The 17,635-nt window shown below is 48.3% G+C and overlaps 1 protein-coding gene across 1 annotated transcript in view; it reads right to left on the bottom strand.

Moving 5' to 3' along the window:
- Positions 1–17,635, bottom strand: part of DYNC2H1 (dynein cytoplasmic 2 heavy chain 1) — a 1,078,189-nt gene that overhangs the window by 685,273 nt on the left and 375,281 nt on the right. The window contains 1 exon segment of the mRNA XM_030202388.1: positions 3,971–4,086. Within this exon segment, the coding sequence (XP_030058248.1) occupies positions 3,971–4,086 (116 nt within the window).

Here is a 17,635-nt window from a genome sequence, read left to right as displayed (position 1 = left end):
CTAAATCCAGAGGGAAGGTGTTGGGGTTGTGGCAAGATGACATGTGTAATAAGTGTAAGGGGAGTGCGGGCACTTTTCTACACTCCTTTATGGAATGTCCTTCACTGCATGCTCTGTGGGTCAGGGTGTTGGGATTGGTAGAAGAAATTTTGCAACGTACAGTGGAGTGGAAGTATTCGGTTACTTTGATGGGCTGCGGGGATTCTCTCCGAGAACAAGGGTTGGGAAGTGCTCAGTCCCAATTTGTACTGTTGACCATGATCATACTGAAGAAATGCATATTAAAAAAATGGGTCGATGAGCAGCCCCCGGATCTAGCAATGTGGAAGAACTGCATGTTAGATATGTGTATTGGGTAGGCATATCACTTAAATCTGCTGTCTCCCTGAGGAATCGCCAATATCGAGATCTGTGGGGGAGAACTCGTACCTTGCTCTGCCAGAAGAGTCCTGGAGCTGGAGCTGCACTTGCTTCCACAGTATCCCTGATGACCAACACTTTTAGCCTGGACTAACAGGAAGACTTCAAGAAACAATCTGAAAAAGGCCATGCTACTCCAGGGCATAACCTTCACAGATAACCTCTAAGACCCATTAGTCTGTGTTAATTTGGGCCCACCCTCAGTAGAACGTCTTTAGCTGGCCACTGACTGCAACTGAAAGATGGACCCAAACAACTTAATTAGATTCTCTTGTATTGTCCAGAGCCCTCCACTGCAGCCATCAGTCTGCCTCTTTGGCCTCCAAGAAAGGAAATGTCCTTTCTGAAAATACCTGCACCACTGCACTCCACTCTTCCTGGATGGTAGCATCTGGTGTCCCAAAAGTGATCCCTACCTGCAGGTCCCCAACTGACAGATTTCAGTTTATCCTCCAGCAGATGAAGAACTTTAAACATCACCTAAGCTGTCCACTAACTTATCTAATTCCTCACCAAAGAGCAACTTTACCTTAAATGGTAGCTTGTTCAACCACACCTTGGATGCCACATCCACTGATCAATCTCGCAATCAAGGGCCCAGGCAAGCTACCATGAGAAGCACTATGTTCTTTGCTGAAGCCCTAATCAAGTCATATCGTGCATCTGCCAAAAAAGGATGAACCCATCTCAATCTTGCACTTCCCTACACAGGAGTTTTCTCCAGCCTGTCCAACACCTTGTCTGCCCATCTGAACCATACCCTAGCCACTAAACCACCACATACTGCCATGTGCAAGGCAAGAGCAGAAACATCAATGACCTGCTTCAGGAAGGCTTCAATTCTCCAGTCTTGTGGTTCCTTGTGTGCCATGACCCCCTCTATCAAAAACTTAGTCTTTTCATCACCGCTGAAACCACCACATCCACTTTCAAGGGCCACAGAATCTATCTTCCAGTGTGGATGGGATACATTCAGACCATGGACTGACCGACCTTAAAGCCTGCCTCTGAGGAAATCCCATTTCAACATAATCATGTCTTGAATAATCTGATGCATAGGGAATCACCTAGTTGGTTTCTGTATACCTTGGAAGTGGTCCACCTTCTGGACGATGTCCTCTTTGTCATCTTACAAAAACAAGTTGATAGTAACAGGGTGGTAACTTCAGTGGTAACTTTTCAACTGACCCTCTTTTCTGAGAAAAGGATAATGAAACCTAGTCCAGCAGTATCTAAGGAAGCAGGGTTTTAAGTGAGGTCGCATTAGACTGTTTCCCACAGTTAAGTGACCAAGAACTAAATTGAGTGAGGAATGGATGTAGTGTACTTAATCTGAACAGAGCTTTAGCTAAGGTTCTTTATAGGAAGTTCAAACTGAACGATATTAAGATAGAGTCTAAAATGGTGGCCTGAGATTAGAAACTGATAGAGGGATATAATGCTATGTTAAATGCTCAAGCTGAAAAAGCTGATGTGGCATGACTGACTGGTCTTTGGGTCAAACTTAGGTTGAGGGTCCACTAAAGACAGAGAAAGTACCAGTATATAAAATGTAAACCACTTTTGTACCACAGAAAAGCAGAATATCAAATGCTTTACCCTTACCCTTAAACTCAGGGCCGAAGACACTTGCCTAATAAGGTCTTGGAGTTTGTCCTTGTGAAATATACGTACCACTGAGGGGTACTTTCCAGGACCACATCCTAATCAGGCATCTATCAAGTCTACCTGCTCTTCAGACTCCTTCAGGTGACCCAGCTCCTACTCATAGACCTCATCCTCAGGTTCCAACTCCCAATCCAGTCATGGTCTTTTGGGAGTTCCCACTGGGGCCTCAGGACCTAGGACAGAGTGACCTGTGAACTTGAGGCATAAAGCCTCGTACACAGTCAAAATAAGTTCTAGGGCAAACACCCCACCTCTGGAGGTGTCCCCTTCATTGCCAGTTCCTCTGCCTGACACAGGCAGGTCTTCCATCATCAGCTACAGTGGTTCCTTAAACACAGCAGTCTCATTCAAGATGGCAGTGGTTCCCATCAAATGCAGGACTGCTGCCATCCCTGGGAATGAGCATCCATGTGCACCATCCTCTGTCTGATGGGTCATTTTATCAGCCACAGCTTTGGCCAGTAAGGGCATTTATTCCCCACTGAGTACTGTTATTTATCCCACACCTGACACACTAGCAGCAGACCCAAAAAAAACAAGGCAAACGATATGCAAATTCCAACGTGGAAAATAAACCAGAAGATCAATATAACATCTAAAGATTTTATTAATGATACCATATACCAGAAAATTGCCCGATACAGGCCGTGTGTCGCCCAAAGGGGCTGCGCCAGGGGCTAAAATAGACGAACACATAAAATTACAAATATAAAATAATATAAAAAACATATCATGTATAATCAAAAAATATATTTTTATTATACATGATATATTATGTTTTTATATTATTTTATATTTGTAATTTTATGTGTTCGTCTATTTTAGCCCCTGGCGCAGCCCTGACAGACTGCCCCAAGGCTCAAATGTTTGTCTCGCTTTCTTTCTGTGCTCTTTAAATTATTATTTCTCTCTCTCTTTTTTTTTTTTTTATTCTATTACTTGCTTTGGTACCTGGGGGCTTCAACAGGGCCCTTGTGTCTCACCAGCCTATATGGACCAATCTGATTGCACAGGCTTATCCAGGTCTACCATCTGCTGGATGCAGAGAAAATACTGACTGCACAGGGTTCTTATAGGACCATTCTGAAGTCAGTGGGTCTCAGTCTCCATCTTCTGGTAGGAGTGTATTAACCCAAGCATCTGAACAGTTTGGAGGGATGCTAAGCAAGTTGAGAAGTCAGCAGATGAAGATCTATTGGAATACGCAGAATCCACCTGCCCGTACAGAAGATTTCTTATCTTCCTTCTGTGAGATCTGGAACCTGTTTTCCACTTCCTAACATTCACACAGATGATGGATGCGGTCCTTACATTCTCCTATAATGCTTGCAGTCAAGTCTGTTAGTGCTCAGAATCTAAACATATTAGACTTCTATTATTAGTGTTGAAGTTACAGATTTTTCATCACGTTTTGGGCATGTTCTAAAGCCAAAGTTCAGTCTTAGCTATGAAGACAACAATAGGAAATTAAAATAAGAAAATATGTTCTAATTCTTCTTTCTTTTCTTTTTATTTTGTTTGTTTGCCAAAACAATGACAGAAAAAACTGAGAGATTGAGAACACTGCATGCAAGAAGGGCCATACATGCTCAGAACTTTACATTATTTTTTGAACTCTGGGAAGGTTGTTCCATTCTGGACTGTGTGATAGCATCACACATCTGTGTGCCTGCTTTTATCTTGTTTGTCCACAGAAAACAAAATGAAATCCCCAAGTGTATTTGAATGGTCTCATCCTACCCCTCTCCTAGTCCCTTGCACTGGGGAACAGTGAGCCTGCTCTATGGGTAAACATCTGCTTACTTGTGGAGAATCCTTTTGAAAAGTGCCCCCCCCCCCCCACCCCTTTGAACAGCATATGACATTTTATAATGAACCTTACTTGTCACTTTTACTGCATTTTTCTTCATCTGACGAAGAAGGTTTCCACATCCCCTTAAAACTGTCTTCAGTGCCCGTAAGCCCCAATCATAGTGTTGCTGAGGTGTCAGAAGCTCCCTGAGTTGTAAAACATTTACATTTTGTGTTAACTTTATAAAAACACAAGACATCCAAATGTAATGCAGTATGCCCCAGATTCTATATATCGCACCAAGATTTCCACACAGAAATTGAAGCATATTCCATAACAATGGCGCATAACTTAACAAGCCAATCGGAACCAATAATTGCCAATTAAAAAGCAATTGACACTAAATGGCATTAATTAGAATTTAGGCACAGAATTAAGCGTATTCTAAACATGCTGCGCATAAATTCTAAATCGCATAGTTCAGGGGTAGGCAACTCCGGTCCTCGAGAGTCGCAGGCAGGTCAGGTTTTCAGGATATCCACAATGAATATGCAGGAGATAGATTTGCAAGATTTGCAAGCACTGCCTCCTTGGTATGCAAATCTATCTCCTGCATATTCATTGTGGATATCCTGAAAACCTGACCTGCCTGCGGCTCTCGAGGACTTGAATTGCCTACCTCTGGCATAGTTGAAAAGGGGTGTGGTAATGGATATAGGCATTTCCAAAATCTATGCACATTGTTATAGAATACACCAAGTCTGCACCTAATTTAGGCGTAGGCATTTACACCAGGTTTTACTTTGCATAACTGGCGCTCAGTGGATTCTATAAACCACGCAGAAATGTAGGCTTATTCTATAAAGTATGACTAAATTAAGGCATACTTTATAGAATGAACTGAGATGAATTTCAATTCAGCGCCAGATTTTTAGGCATAATATATAGAATGTAGCCCAATATATACAAATACGGTTATGTGAAGAATTTTGTCATTTTAGCAGCAGATACAGTATTCCAACAGCAAGTCTATAAACTGTTTTGAAGTACTTATATTTTTGAAGACCACAGACATCCATTAACCCCCCCCCCCCCAAAAAAAAAAAAAAAAAAAAAACTGTGACCATACAAACACTATCATAACCTTATGTATGGGAAAATTATTAAAACAAAGTACGATTTTACAATATGGATATGCAAAATTGGCTGTATTTAACATATGAAATGCTCTTTCAGCCGACAGATGGGAACTTCTTGAGGCTTTTTCCTCCTCATTATTTAACTTTTCCCTCAACTGCTTACAGTTTTGATTTTTTCTGTTGGAATGGTAGTACTTTACCATGGAAGATCAATACAGTGGTGGAAATAAGTATTTGATCCCTTGCTGATTTTGTAAGTTTGCCCACTGACAAAGACATGAGCAGCCCATAATTGAAGGGTAGGTTATTGGTAACAGTGAGAGATAGCACATCACAAATTAAATCCGGAAAATCACATTGTGGAAAGTATATGAATTTATTTGCATTCTGCAGAGGGAAATAAGTATTTGATCCCCCACCAACCAGTAAGAGATCTGGCCCCTACAGACCAGGTAGATGCTCCAAATCAACTCGTTACCTGCATGACAGACAGCTGTCGGCAATGGTCACCTGTATGAAAGACACCTGTCCACAGACTCAGTGAATCAGTCAGACTCTAACCTCTACAAAATGGCCAAGAGCAAGGAGCTGTCTAAGGATGTCAGGGACAAGATCATACACCTGCACAAGGCTGGAATGGGCTACAAAACCATCAGTAAGACGCTGGGCGAGAAGGAGACAACTGTTGGTGCCATAGTAAGAAAATGGAAGAAGTACAAAATGACTGTCAATCGACAAAGATCTGGGGCTCCACGCAAAATCTCACCTCGTGGGGTATCCTTGATCATGAGGAAGGTTAGAAATCAGCCTACAACTACAAGGGGGGAACTTGTCAATGATCTCAAGGCAGCTGGGACCACTGTCACCACGAAAACCATTGGTAACACATTACGACATAACGGATTGCAATCCTGCAGTGCCCGCAAGGTCCCCCTGCTCCGGAAGGCACATGTGACGGCCCGTCTGAAGTTTGCCAGTGAACACCTGGATGATGCCGAGAGTGATTGGGAGAAGGTGCTGTGGTCAGATGAGACAAAAATTGAGCTCTTTGGCATGAACTCAACTCGCCGTGTTTGGAGGAAGAGAAATGCTGCCTATGACCCAAAGAACACCGTCCCCACTGTCAAGCATGGAGGTGGAAATGTTATGTTTTGGAGGTGTTTCTCTGCTAAGGGCACAGGACTACTTCACCGCATCAATGGGAGAATGGATGGGGCCATGTACCGTACAATTCTGAGTGACAACCTCCTTCCCTCCGCCAGGGCCTTAAAAATGGGTCGTGGCTGGGTCTTCCAGCACGACAATGACCCAAAACATACAGCCAAGGCAACAAAGGAGTGGCTCAGGAAGAAGCACATTAGGGTCATGGAGTGGCCTAGCCAGTCACCAGACCTTAATCCCATTGAAAACTTATGGAGGGAGCTGAAGCTGCGAGTTGCCAAGCGACAGCCCAGAACTCTTAATGATTTAGAGATGATCTGCAAAGAGGAGTGGACCAAAATTCCTCCTGACATGTGTGCAAACCTCATCATCAACTACAGAAGACGTCTGACCGCTGTGCTTGCCAACAAGGGTTTTGCCACCAAGTATTAGGTCTTGTTTGCCAGAGGGATTAAATACTTATTTCCCTCTGCAGAATGCAAATAAATTCATATACTTTCCACAATGTGATTTTCCGGATTTAATTTGTGATGTGCTATCTCTCACTGTTACCAATAACCTACCCTTCAATTATGGGCTGCTCATGTCTTTGTCAGTGGGCAAACTTACAAAATCAGCAAGGGATCAAATACTTATTTCCACCACTGTATATGTCCCCTTCTAGTCAGAAATAACATCTTAGCAAAATAGCCTGAGGTCAATTTTAAAAGTTTAGGCTCCTAACTTTGTGAGCTCAATTCCTAAATATATGCTCCCAGTTTCACTGAACTCCTACATTAAGAATCCTAAAAAGTGGAAGGCAACAGATATGAATTTAGGGCAGAGACAAAAAAAAATCAAAAACTTAGTACTAATTTTCACCACTTAGCACTTAAATTAGGCACCTTAGGAGCTCAGCTTTTCTGAATATCGGCTTCCCTATTTTCAAGTTAGTATGGTATCATGTAAAAACTTTTCAAAGGTGTTATGTAAATATTGTCACTCAGGTACATCTAGTAGTGCAGCTGAAAAACAACGAACATACAGAAAATTTGGGTGATCTATTTTGTAATATAGTATAACTTGGGAACTGCAAGTAAAAGTACCTGAAGTATCACTAACATTTTCTTTAAAAGAAATGGCATCTAAATGTTATCTCTAACAATATAGACACCCCATCTGCAACCAAACTTACGAGCTACTTCAATGAAAAAATTATAAAGTTCCGACTCATGATACCTACCAACACAATTGAGTACACAAGCATCCTTGAATGTCTAGATCCAAAACCTGAGGAAAGCCCAGCAGACCAATCATGGACCGAATTTGACACGATATCGCCAGATGAAATCTCACAATGGCTTGAAAAATACGCCAAGTCACAATGCAAACTAGATATCTGCCCCAACAGCCTAATAAGAACCGCCCTCAAACAATACAAAAAAGACCTCATGAATCATATAAACCACAGGCTTCAAAATGGACTCTTTTCCACGGAGAAAGAAAACATCTTACTTACTCCGCTGCGAAAAGATGCTAAGAAAAGCACGATGGACCTAACCAATTATAGCCCAGTAGCATCTATCCCACTCATAACCAAACTCATGGAGGGCATAGTGATGAAACAATCATGGAATACTACTACATATACTAGAATACTTCGGAGTAGGAGGTACAGTTCTCAAATGGTTCAAAGGATTCCTAAACACAAGATCATACCAAGTAACAACAAACGCGAACAGATCACCACCATGGACAACTGAATGTGGAGTTCCCCAAAAATCCCCCCTATCACCAACTCTCTTCAACCTAATGATGATACTTTTAGCCAAACTTCTAGCCAATCAAAACCTTAACCCCTACATATATGTAGACGATGTCACGATTTACATCCCGTTCAAACACGATCCAAATGAAATCACCAACAAGATCAACCAAAGCCTCCAAATCATGCACTCCTGGGCGGATGCATTCCAGCTAAAACTCAACGCAGAAAAAACACAATGTCTTGTACTCACCTCACAACACAACAAAAACAACTACTCCACTATAACCACACCATACTGCTCTCTCCCCGTTGCACAAAATCTGAAAATTCTTGGAGTCACCATTGACCAAAACCTCACACTTGATGCTCACGTGAAGAACACAACGAAAAAGATGTTCCACTCCATGTGGAAACTCAAAAGAGTAAAACCTTTCTTCCCGAGATACATATTCCATACCCTAGTACAGTCAATGGTATTAAGTCATCTAGACTACTGCAACACACTGTACGCTGGCTACAAAGAACAGACTATCAAAAAACTCCAAACAGTCCAGAATACCGCCGCCAGACTCATATTTGGAAAAACCAAATACGAAAGTGCAAAACCCCTAAGAAAGAAACTTCACTGGCTCCCACTCAAGGAACGCATTGCGTTCAAGGTATGCACGATTGTACACAAAATCATTCACACAGACGCACCAATATACATGCTAAACCTCGTAGACCTGCATCCCAGGAACGCCATAAGATCATCCCGCAAATTTCTCAATCTGCACTTCCTCCAGCTGCAAAGGACTAAAATACAAGCAGACACACGCCACCACCTTCTCGTACACGAGCACGCAGTTATGGAATGAACTACCCACAACCCTGAAAGCTATTGACGAAATAACCAACTTCCGCAAATCTTTAAAGACACATCTCTTCAATAAGGCCTACAAAGAGAACCCATAACCTCACAAAACTACCTCATCAATCCTTCCAATTATCAAAGTCCACTCCCATACTAACCTACCTGGCACCTTTCTTCTCTCTTCCCTTACTTAATCTCTACATAACACTAAGTGTATCTGATATCATGTAATGACAATGTCATAACAAACTCTGTAAGCCACATTGAGACTGCAAATAGGTGGGAAAAGTGAATGATACATACCTGTAGCAGGTGTTCTCCGAGGACAGCAGGCTGATTGTTCTCACGACTGGGTGATGTCCGCGGCAGCCCCCACCAACCGGAAGAAGCTTCGCGGGCAGTCCGCACGTACGGCACGCCCACCGCACCTGCGCGGCCGTCTTCCCGCCCGTGCGTGACCGTTCCCGCCAGTTGAAGGACAAGCAAAAATGATGAAAACGCAACTCCAAAGGGGAGGAGGGAGGGTAGGTGAGAACAATCAGCCTGCTATCCTCGGAGAACACCTGCTACAGGTATGTATCATTCACTTTCTCCGAGGACAAGCAGGCTGCTTGTTCTCACGACTGGGGTATCCCTAGCTCTCAGGCTCACTCAAAACAAGAACCCAGGTCAATGGAACCTCACAACGGCGAGGATACAACAGAAAATTGACCTACGAAGAACAACTAACTGAGAGTGCAGCCTGACCAGAATAAATGCGGGTCCTGGAGGGTGGAGTTGGATTTACACCCCAAACAGATTCTGCAGCACCGACTGCCCGAACCGACTGTCGCGTCGGGTATCCTGCTGGAGGCAGTAATGTGATGTGAATGTGTGGACAGATGACCACGTCGCAGCCTTGCAAATCTCTTCAATAGTGGCTGACTTCAAGTGGGCCACTGACGCTGCCATGGCTCTAACACTATGAGCCGTGACATGACCCTCAAGAGCCAGCCCAGCCTGGGCGTAAGTGAAGGAAATGCAATCTGCTAGCCAATTGGAGATGGTGCGTTTCCCGACAGCGACCCCTAGCCTGTTAGGGTCGAAAGAAACAAACAATTGGGCGGACTGTCTGTGGGGCTGTGTCCGCTCCAAATAGAAGGCCAATGCTCTCTTGCAGTCCAATATGTGCAACTGACGTTCAGCAGGGCGGGTATGCGGTCTGGGAAAGAATGTTGGCAAGACAATTGACTGGTTAAGATGGAACTCCGACACCACCTTCGGCAGGAACTTTGGGTGGGTGCGGAGCACTACTCTGTTGTGATGAAATTTGGTATATGGAGCATGAGCTACCAGGGCTTGAAGCTCACTGACCCTACGAGCTGAAGTAACTGCCACCAAGAAAATAACCTTCCAGGTCAAGTACTTCAGATGGCAGGTATTCAGTGGCTCAAAAGGAGGTTTCATCAGCCGGGTGAGGACGACGGTGAGATCCCATGACACTGCAGGAGGCTTGATAGGGGGCTTTGACAAAAGCAAGCCTTTCATGAATCGAACGACTAAAGGCTCTCCAGAGATGGCTTTACCTTCCACACGATAATGGTAAGCACTAATCGCACTAAGGTGATTCCTTACTGAGTTGGTCTTGAGGCCAGACTCTGATAAGTGCAGAAGGTATTCAAGCAGGTTCTGTGCAGGGCAAGAACGAGGTTCTAGGGCCTTGCTCTCACACCAAACGACAAACCTCCTCCACTTGAAAAAGTAACTCTTTTTAGTGGAATCCTTCCTAGAGGCAAGCAAGACCCGGGAGACACCCTCAGACAGGCCCAACGCAGTGAAGTCTACGCCCTCAACATCCCGGCCATGAGAGCCAGAGACTGAAGGTTGGGGTGCAGCAACGCTCCGTCGTTCTGCGAAATGAGAGTCGGAAAACACTCCAATCTCCACGGTTCTTCTGAGGACAACTCCAGAAGAAGAGGGAACCAGATCTGACAGGGCCAAAAGGGCGCTATCAGAATCATGGTGCTGCGGTCTTGCTTGAGCTTCAGTAAGGTCTTCCCCACCAAAGGTATGGGAGGATAAGCATACAGGAGGCCGGTCCCCCAATGAAGGAGAAAGGCATCCGACGCTAGTCTGCCGTGCGCCTGAAGTCTGGAACAGAACAGAGGCAGCTTGTGGTTGGTCTGAGAGGCGAAAAGGTCCACCGAGGGGGTGCCCCACTCTCGGAAGATCTTGCGTACCACTCTGGAATGAAGCGACCACTCGTGCGGTTGCATGACTCTGCTCAGTCTGTCAGCCAGACTGTTGTTTACACCTGTCAGGTATGTGGCTTGGAGAAGCATGCCGAACTGGCAAGCCCAAAGCCACATCCCGACGGCTTCCTGACACAGGGGGCGAGATCCGGAGCCCCCCTGCTTGTTGGTGTAATACATTGCAACCTGATTGTCTGTCCGAATTTGGATAATTTGGCAGGACAGCCGATCTCTGAAAGCCTTCAGTGCGTTCCAGATCGCTCGGAGCTCCAGGAGGTTGATCTGCCGATCCTTTTCCTGGAGAGACCACAGACCCTGGGTGTGAAGCCCATCGACATGAGCTCCCCACCCCAGGCGAGATGCATCCGTCGTCAGCACTTTCGTGGGCTGTGGATTTTGGAATGGACGTCCCAGGGTCAAATTGGTCCGAATGGTCCACCAGAGCAGTGAAGTGCTGCAACTGGTGGAGAGGCGGATGACATCTTCTAGATTCCCGGTGGCTTGGAACCACTGGGAAGCTAGGGTCCATTGAGCAGATCTCATGTGAAGACAAGCCATGGGAGTCACATGAACTGTGGAGGCCATATGACCCAGAAGTCTCAACATCTGCCGAGCTGTGACCTGCTGAGACGCTCTGGTCTGCGAAGCCAGGGACAGGAGGTTGTTGGCCCTCGCTTCGGGAAGGAAGGCCTGAGCCGTCTGGGTATTCAGCAGAGCTCCTATGAATTCCAGAGACTGAGTTGGCTGGAGATGGGACTTTGGGTAATTTATCACAAACCCCAGCAGCTCCAGGAGTTGAATAGTGCACTGCATGGACCGGAGGGCTCCTGCCTCCGAGGTGTTCTTGACCAGCCAATCGTCGAGATATGGGAACACGTGCACTCCCAGCTTGCGTAGATACGCCGCTACCACCACGAGGCACTTTGTAAACACCCGTGGGGCAGAGGCAAGCCCAAAGGGCAGCACACAATACTGAAAGTGTCGTGCGCCCAGGCGGAATCTGAGATAATGTCTGTGAGCTGGCAGTATCGGGATGTGAGTGTATGCGTCCTTTAAATCCAGGGAACATAGCCAATCGTTTTTCTGAATCATTGGCAGAAGGGTGCCCAAGGAAAGCATCCTGAACTTTTCTTTGACCAGGAATTTGTTCAGGCCTCTCAGGTCTAGAATGGGACGCATCCCCCGTTTTCTTTTCCACAAGGAAGTACCTGGAATAGAATCCCTGCCCTTCCTGCCCGGGTGGTACAGGCTCGACCGCATTGGCGCTGAGAAGGGCGGAGAGTTCCTCTGCAAGTACCTGCTTGTGATGGGAGCTGAAGGATTGAGCTCCCGGAGGACAATTTGGTGGCAGGGAGGCCAAATTCAGGGCGTATCTGCACCGCACTATTTGGAGAACCCACTGGTCGGTGGTTATGAGAGGCCACCTTTGGTGAAAAAATTTCAACCTCCCTCCGACCGGCAGATCGTCCGGTACGGACACTTTGAGGGCGGCTATGTTCCATTGGATCCAGTCAAAAGCCCGTCCCCGGCTTTTGCTGTGGAGGCGCAGGGGGCTGCTTAGGCGCACGCTGTTGACGAGAACGAGCGCGCTGGGGCTGTCCCTGTGCCTGACGAGGCCTTCGGGCCGGCTGGGTGTACCTACGCTTGGTAAAAGCATAGGGTGCAGCCTGCCGGGCCCGGGAAAAACGTCCACCTGCTAAGGTGAATGCTGAAGGCGCCCAGTGGGAGAGCTTGTCGAGGGCGGTTTCCCGCTGATGCAGTTGGTCCACCAGCTGCTCGACCTTCTCACCAAAAATATTATCCCCCCGGCAAGGGACGTCGGCCAGTCTCTGCTGGGTGCGGTTGTCCAGGTCAGAGGCACGCAACCATGAGAGCCTGTGCATCACTATACCTTGGGCCGCAGCACGAGATGCCACGTCACAGGTGTCATATATACCCCTGGACAGGAACTTTCTGCACGCCTTCAGCTGCCTGACCACCTCCTGAAAAGGTCTGGACTGCTCTGGCGGGAGCTTGTCAACCAGGTCCGCCAGTTGCTTCACATTATTCCGCATGTGGATGCTCGTGTAGAGCTGGTAAGACTGGATGCGGGTCACGAGCATGGAAGATTGGTAGGCCTTCCTCCCAAACGAGTCCAGAGTGCGAGACTCCCGCCCCGGGGGCGCCGAGGCGGTATCCCTTGAACTCCGTGCCCTCTTGAGAGCAGAGTCCACGACCGCCGAGTCATGAGGCAATTGGGGCCACATTAACTGTGGGTCCGAGTGGATTCTGTATTGGGACTCTGCTTTCTTGGGGATGGTGGGATTAGACAATGGTCTCATCCAGTTCCGATGCAGTGTCTCTTTGAGGACATTGTGCAACGGTACCGTGGAGGACTCTCTAGGTGGTGATGGATAATCGAGGACCTCGAGCATCTCAGCCCTCGGCTCATCCACAGAGACCACAGGGAAGGGAATGCATATAGACATATCCCTGACAAAGGAGGCAAAGGAGAGGCTCTCAGGAGGCGAGAGCTTTCTCTCTGGTGAAGGCGTGGGGTCGGAGGGAAGGTCCACAGACTCCTCTGAGGAGAAATGTCTGGGGTCCTCCTCCTCCCCCCACGAGGCCTCTTCCTCGGTGTCGGACATAAGCTCATGCAGCTGAGTCCTCAACCGGGCCCGGCTCGACGTCGAGGCACCGAGACCTCGGTGTCGTCGAGCGGTGGACTCCCGCGCCGGCGGGGACGAAGCTCCCTCCATCGACGTCGACGGGGACTCCACCTGCGTGGCGGTCGAGACCGGCGCCGCAAGCGGCGTCGGCGTCGAAGGCCTCGGCACCGGGCTAGAGCTCGCCGGCGCCACAGTCAACGGCGCCGAGGGCGCAAGCACCCCCGGCGCCGGCACAGTCTGGCGCATCAGCCCTTCCAGGATCCCCGGAAGGATGGCTCGGAGGCACTCGTCCAGGCCCGCTGTCGGGAAAGACGGGGGGCCTGTAGAGGCGTCGGTGCCGGAAGATGCTCGGGTCCAGGAGACTGTACCGAAGTGCTGGGACCCTAATGCGTCGGTACCTCCACTACCGAGGGGGACCTCTCCTCTCGACTGCGGACGCTTTGGCGTCGATTCCTCTCCGGCACCGAGGGCCGGGCGCACCGATGGGGACCGATGACGGTGCTTCTTTTGTTTCTTGCGGTGCCCGTCATCGGTGCCAGGTGGAACGGAGGAGGAGGTCGATCCCCCTCGGTATCGAGGGGCTGGGTCGGACAGGGTTCGGTCCCGAGGGCCATGAGCAGAGGGAGTGACCGGGGCCGAATGCCCACGCGGCCTCTCACCCCTACCGTCACCGGAGGACCGGCGGGCCGACGGGACCTGTACTCCTGGGGTCGATGCCATCGGTGCCGATTTCGCGGACACCGGTACCGGTACCGAAGAACCGGCCGTCGATACCGATGCCGTCGAGGTCGACGTCGAGGGGCCGGCGCAAAGTTCCAAAAAGACGGTCCCGAAGAACTTGCCTCGCAACCTGAGTCCGTTTCCGGAGACCAAGACACAAAGAACACGACTTGATATTGTGCTCCGGCCTGAGGCACTGGAGGCACCAAGCGTGGGTGTCGGTCTGCGAGATAGGCCGGCCGCACCGACCACACTTCTTAAATCCACTCGGGACCTTCGAGGACATCGACGGAAAAATCGCGTCGGCGAAGTTAAAGTCGTCGATGGTGGCGGTAAATCACACCTCGAAAAATAAAGCGACCGCGCGGCCACAAGGCCGCAACGCGACGCCCCCGCTAGAGAACGAGGGAAAAATTCAGCGCGTTCTCTTCCTTTTTTTTTTTTTTTTTTAAGAAAGGAAAAAGGTTTGAAGCGCGCGGCAACAAAGAACAAAAAATTAGCGAATTCGCGGACAACGCGACGGTTTTCCGGGGCTAAGAGAGAGCGGCGACGCACGACTCTCTCCAGCGCGGAAAAGAAAAGACTGGCGCGAACGGTCGTGCACGGGCGGGAAGACGGCCGCGCATGCGCGGTGGGCGTGCCCTGCGTGCGGACCGCCCGCGAAGCTTCTTCCGGTTGGTGGGGGCTGCCGCGGACGTCACCCAGTCGTAAGAACAAGCAGCCTGCTTGTCCTCCGAGAATGCCCGGTTGCACCGAGTGCACTTCTTGAAGACGCTGGCGAGCCTCAATGTCATCAACGGAAAAATAGTGGCGGCGAAATCAAAATTCGCAATGTTGCCAAAGGAAGGGCACAAACAAGGGAGAAAACCCGTACAGGCAGCCAAAATGGCCGCACATGACGACGAAAGGAAACTTGAGGGCAAAAACTAAAGAAACTAAGAGAAAATAAGTTTTTGGGGGTTTTTTTTTTAAAGAAAAACGAAAACAGCTCATGCACAACCACGACGGAGAAGAAAAAACCGGTGAAAAGCCGAGTAAAACGAAGGCTCTTCTTTTCTGGGGCACAGAACCGCCGTAAACAGCCGCTCTTGACCGCGGAAAAAAGAAGACTGAAGCGGGACTCTCGCGCAACGGGCGGGAAGATGGCCGCGCATGCGCGGTGCGCGCACCCGTGCACTCAAAGGCTTTAGCAACCTTTGTTGCTAGGAAGATTTTCCGGACCTGGGGCTGCCGTGGACGTCACCCATATGTGAGATCAAGCAGCCTGCTTGTCCTCGTAGAATAGGAGTCATGGACCAAGAAAGGGATCTAGGTGTCATCATTGATGATTCATTGAAACCTTCTGCTCAGTGTGCTGCTGCGGCTAAGAAAGCAAATAGAATGTTAGGTATTATTAGGAAAGGAATGGAAAACAAAAACGAGGATGTTATAATGCCTTTGTATCGCTCCATGGTGCGACCGCACCTCGAATATTGTGTTCAATTCTGGTCGCCGCATCTCAAAAAAGATATAGTGGAATTAGAAAAGGTGCAGAGGAAGGGCGACGAAAATGATAAAGGGGATGGGACGACTTCCCTATGACGAAAGGCTAAAGCGGCTAGGGCTCTTCAGCTTGGAGAAAAGGCGGCTGAGGAGAGATATGATAGAGGTCTATAAAATAATGAGTGGGGCTGAACGGGTAGATGTGAAGCATCCATTTACGCTTTCCAAAAATACTAGGACTAGGGGGCATGCGATGAAGCTACAAAGTAGTAAATTTAAAATGAAGCGGAGAAAGTTTTTCTTCACTCAACGTGTAATTAAACTCTGGAATTTGTTGCCAGAGAATGTGGTAAAGGCGGTTAGCTTAGCGGAGTTTTAAAAAGGTTTGGACAGCTTCCTAAAGGAAAAGTCTACAGACCATTATTAAATGGACTTGGGGAAAATCCACTATTTCTGGGATAAGTAATATAAAATGTTTTGTACTTTTTGGGGATCTTGCAAGGTATTTGTGACCTGGATTGGCCATTGTTGGAAACAGAATGCTGGGCTTACATAGTAACATAGTAGATGACGGCAGAAAAAGACCTGCACGGTCCATCCAGTCTGCCCAACAAGACAGCTCATGTGTGCTACTTTTGTGTATACCCTACTTTGATTTGTACCTGTGCTCTTCAGGGCACAGACCGTATAAGTCTGCCCAGCACTAGCCCCGCCTCCCAACCACCGGCTCTGGCATAGACCGTATAAGTCTGCCCAGCACTAGCCCCGCCTCCCAACCACCGGCTCTGGCATAGACCGGATAAGTCTGCCCAGCACTATCCCCGCCTCCCACCACCGGCTCTGGCACAGACCGTATAAGTCTGCCCAGCGCTATCCCTGCCTCCCAACCTCCAGTCCCGCCTCCCACCACTGGCTCTGGCACAGACCGTATAAGTCTGCCCCGCACTATCCCCGCCCCCCAACCTCCAGCCCCGCCTCCCACTACCGGCTCTGCTATCCAATCTCGGTTAAGCTCCTGAGGATCCTTTCCTTCTGAACAGGATTCCTTTATGTTTATCCCACGCATGTTTGAATTCCGTTACCATTTTCCTCTCCACCACCTCCCGCGGGAGGGCATTCCAAGCATCCACCATATAAGAGTAGGTGCAAAAGCTGGGGATATGAAGCAGGGAGGCCACACGTTTACATACCAGAATCGAAAATGGACATTCCCTAAGGAAATGATCCATCGTCTCAGTACAACCAACACATTCCCTCCTTGGGCAATCACGATCTTGTACGTTCCTATAATTCAAGTTTGCTCTCACATACAGTTTCCCGTGTAGGGACAGCCAGGCAATGTCACGATATTTGTGTGGAATCCGCTTTGATGCCACAAACTGCAAGCCTTGTTGCAGAACTGGCTCTGGAGCGTCCCGAAGTGCCAAAGGAGAGGAGAATCGCTGCATCCGCACTCTCTCTACCCATACCTCCCTCCTTCCCTCTTTAACCTCCTCCACCGTAATCCCCCACAACCGCACCAGTTTAGTCAATGTCCTGTAATAACCAACGCTTCCCGGGAAACCCCTCCGTCGGCCCACCACTTTCCCCCCTTCCAACCACGGACCCCAAAACTCCTCCCACCACTGCACAACACTACACGCCCATCCCGGAGCATCTCGCCCCACCGCCTTCCCCAAATTAAACTGGATAAAGAAAGAACTGAACGTAAGAACCGGATTAACCATCCCAACCCCCCCCCTTTCCCCGTGGCAGATATGTAATATTCCTCTTT

The sequence above is a fragment of the Microcaecilia unicolor genome, chromosome 4 (genome assembly GCF_901765095.1).
Source record: "Microcaecilia unicolor chromosome 4, aMicUni1.1, whole genome shotgun sequence".
NCBI lineage: Eukaryota > Metazoa > Chordata > Amphibia > Gymnophiona > Siphonopidae > Microcaecilia > Microcaecilia unicolor.
This window is presented reverse-complemented; position numbering and strand designations above follow the sequence as displayed.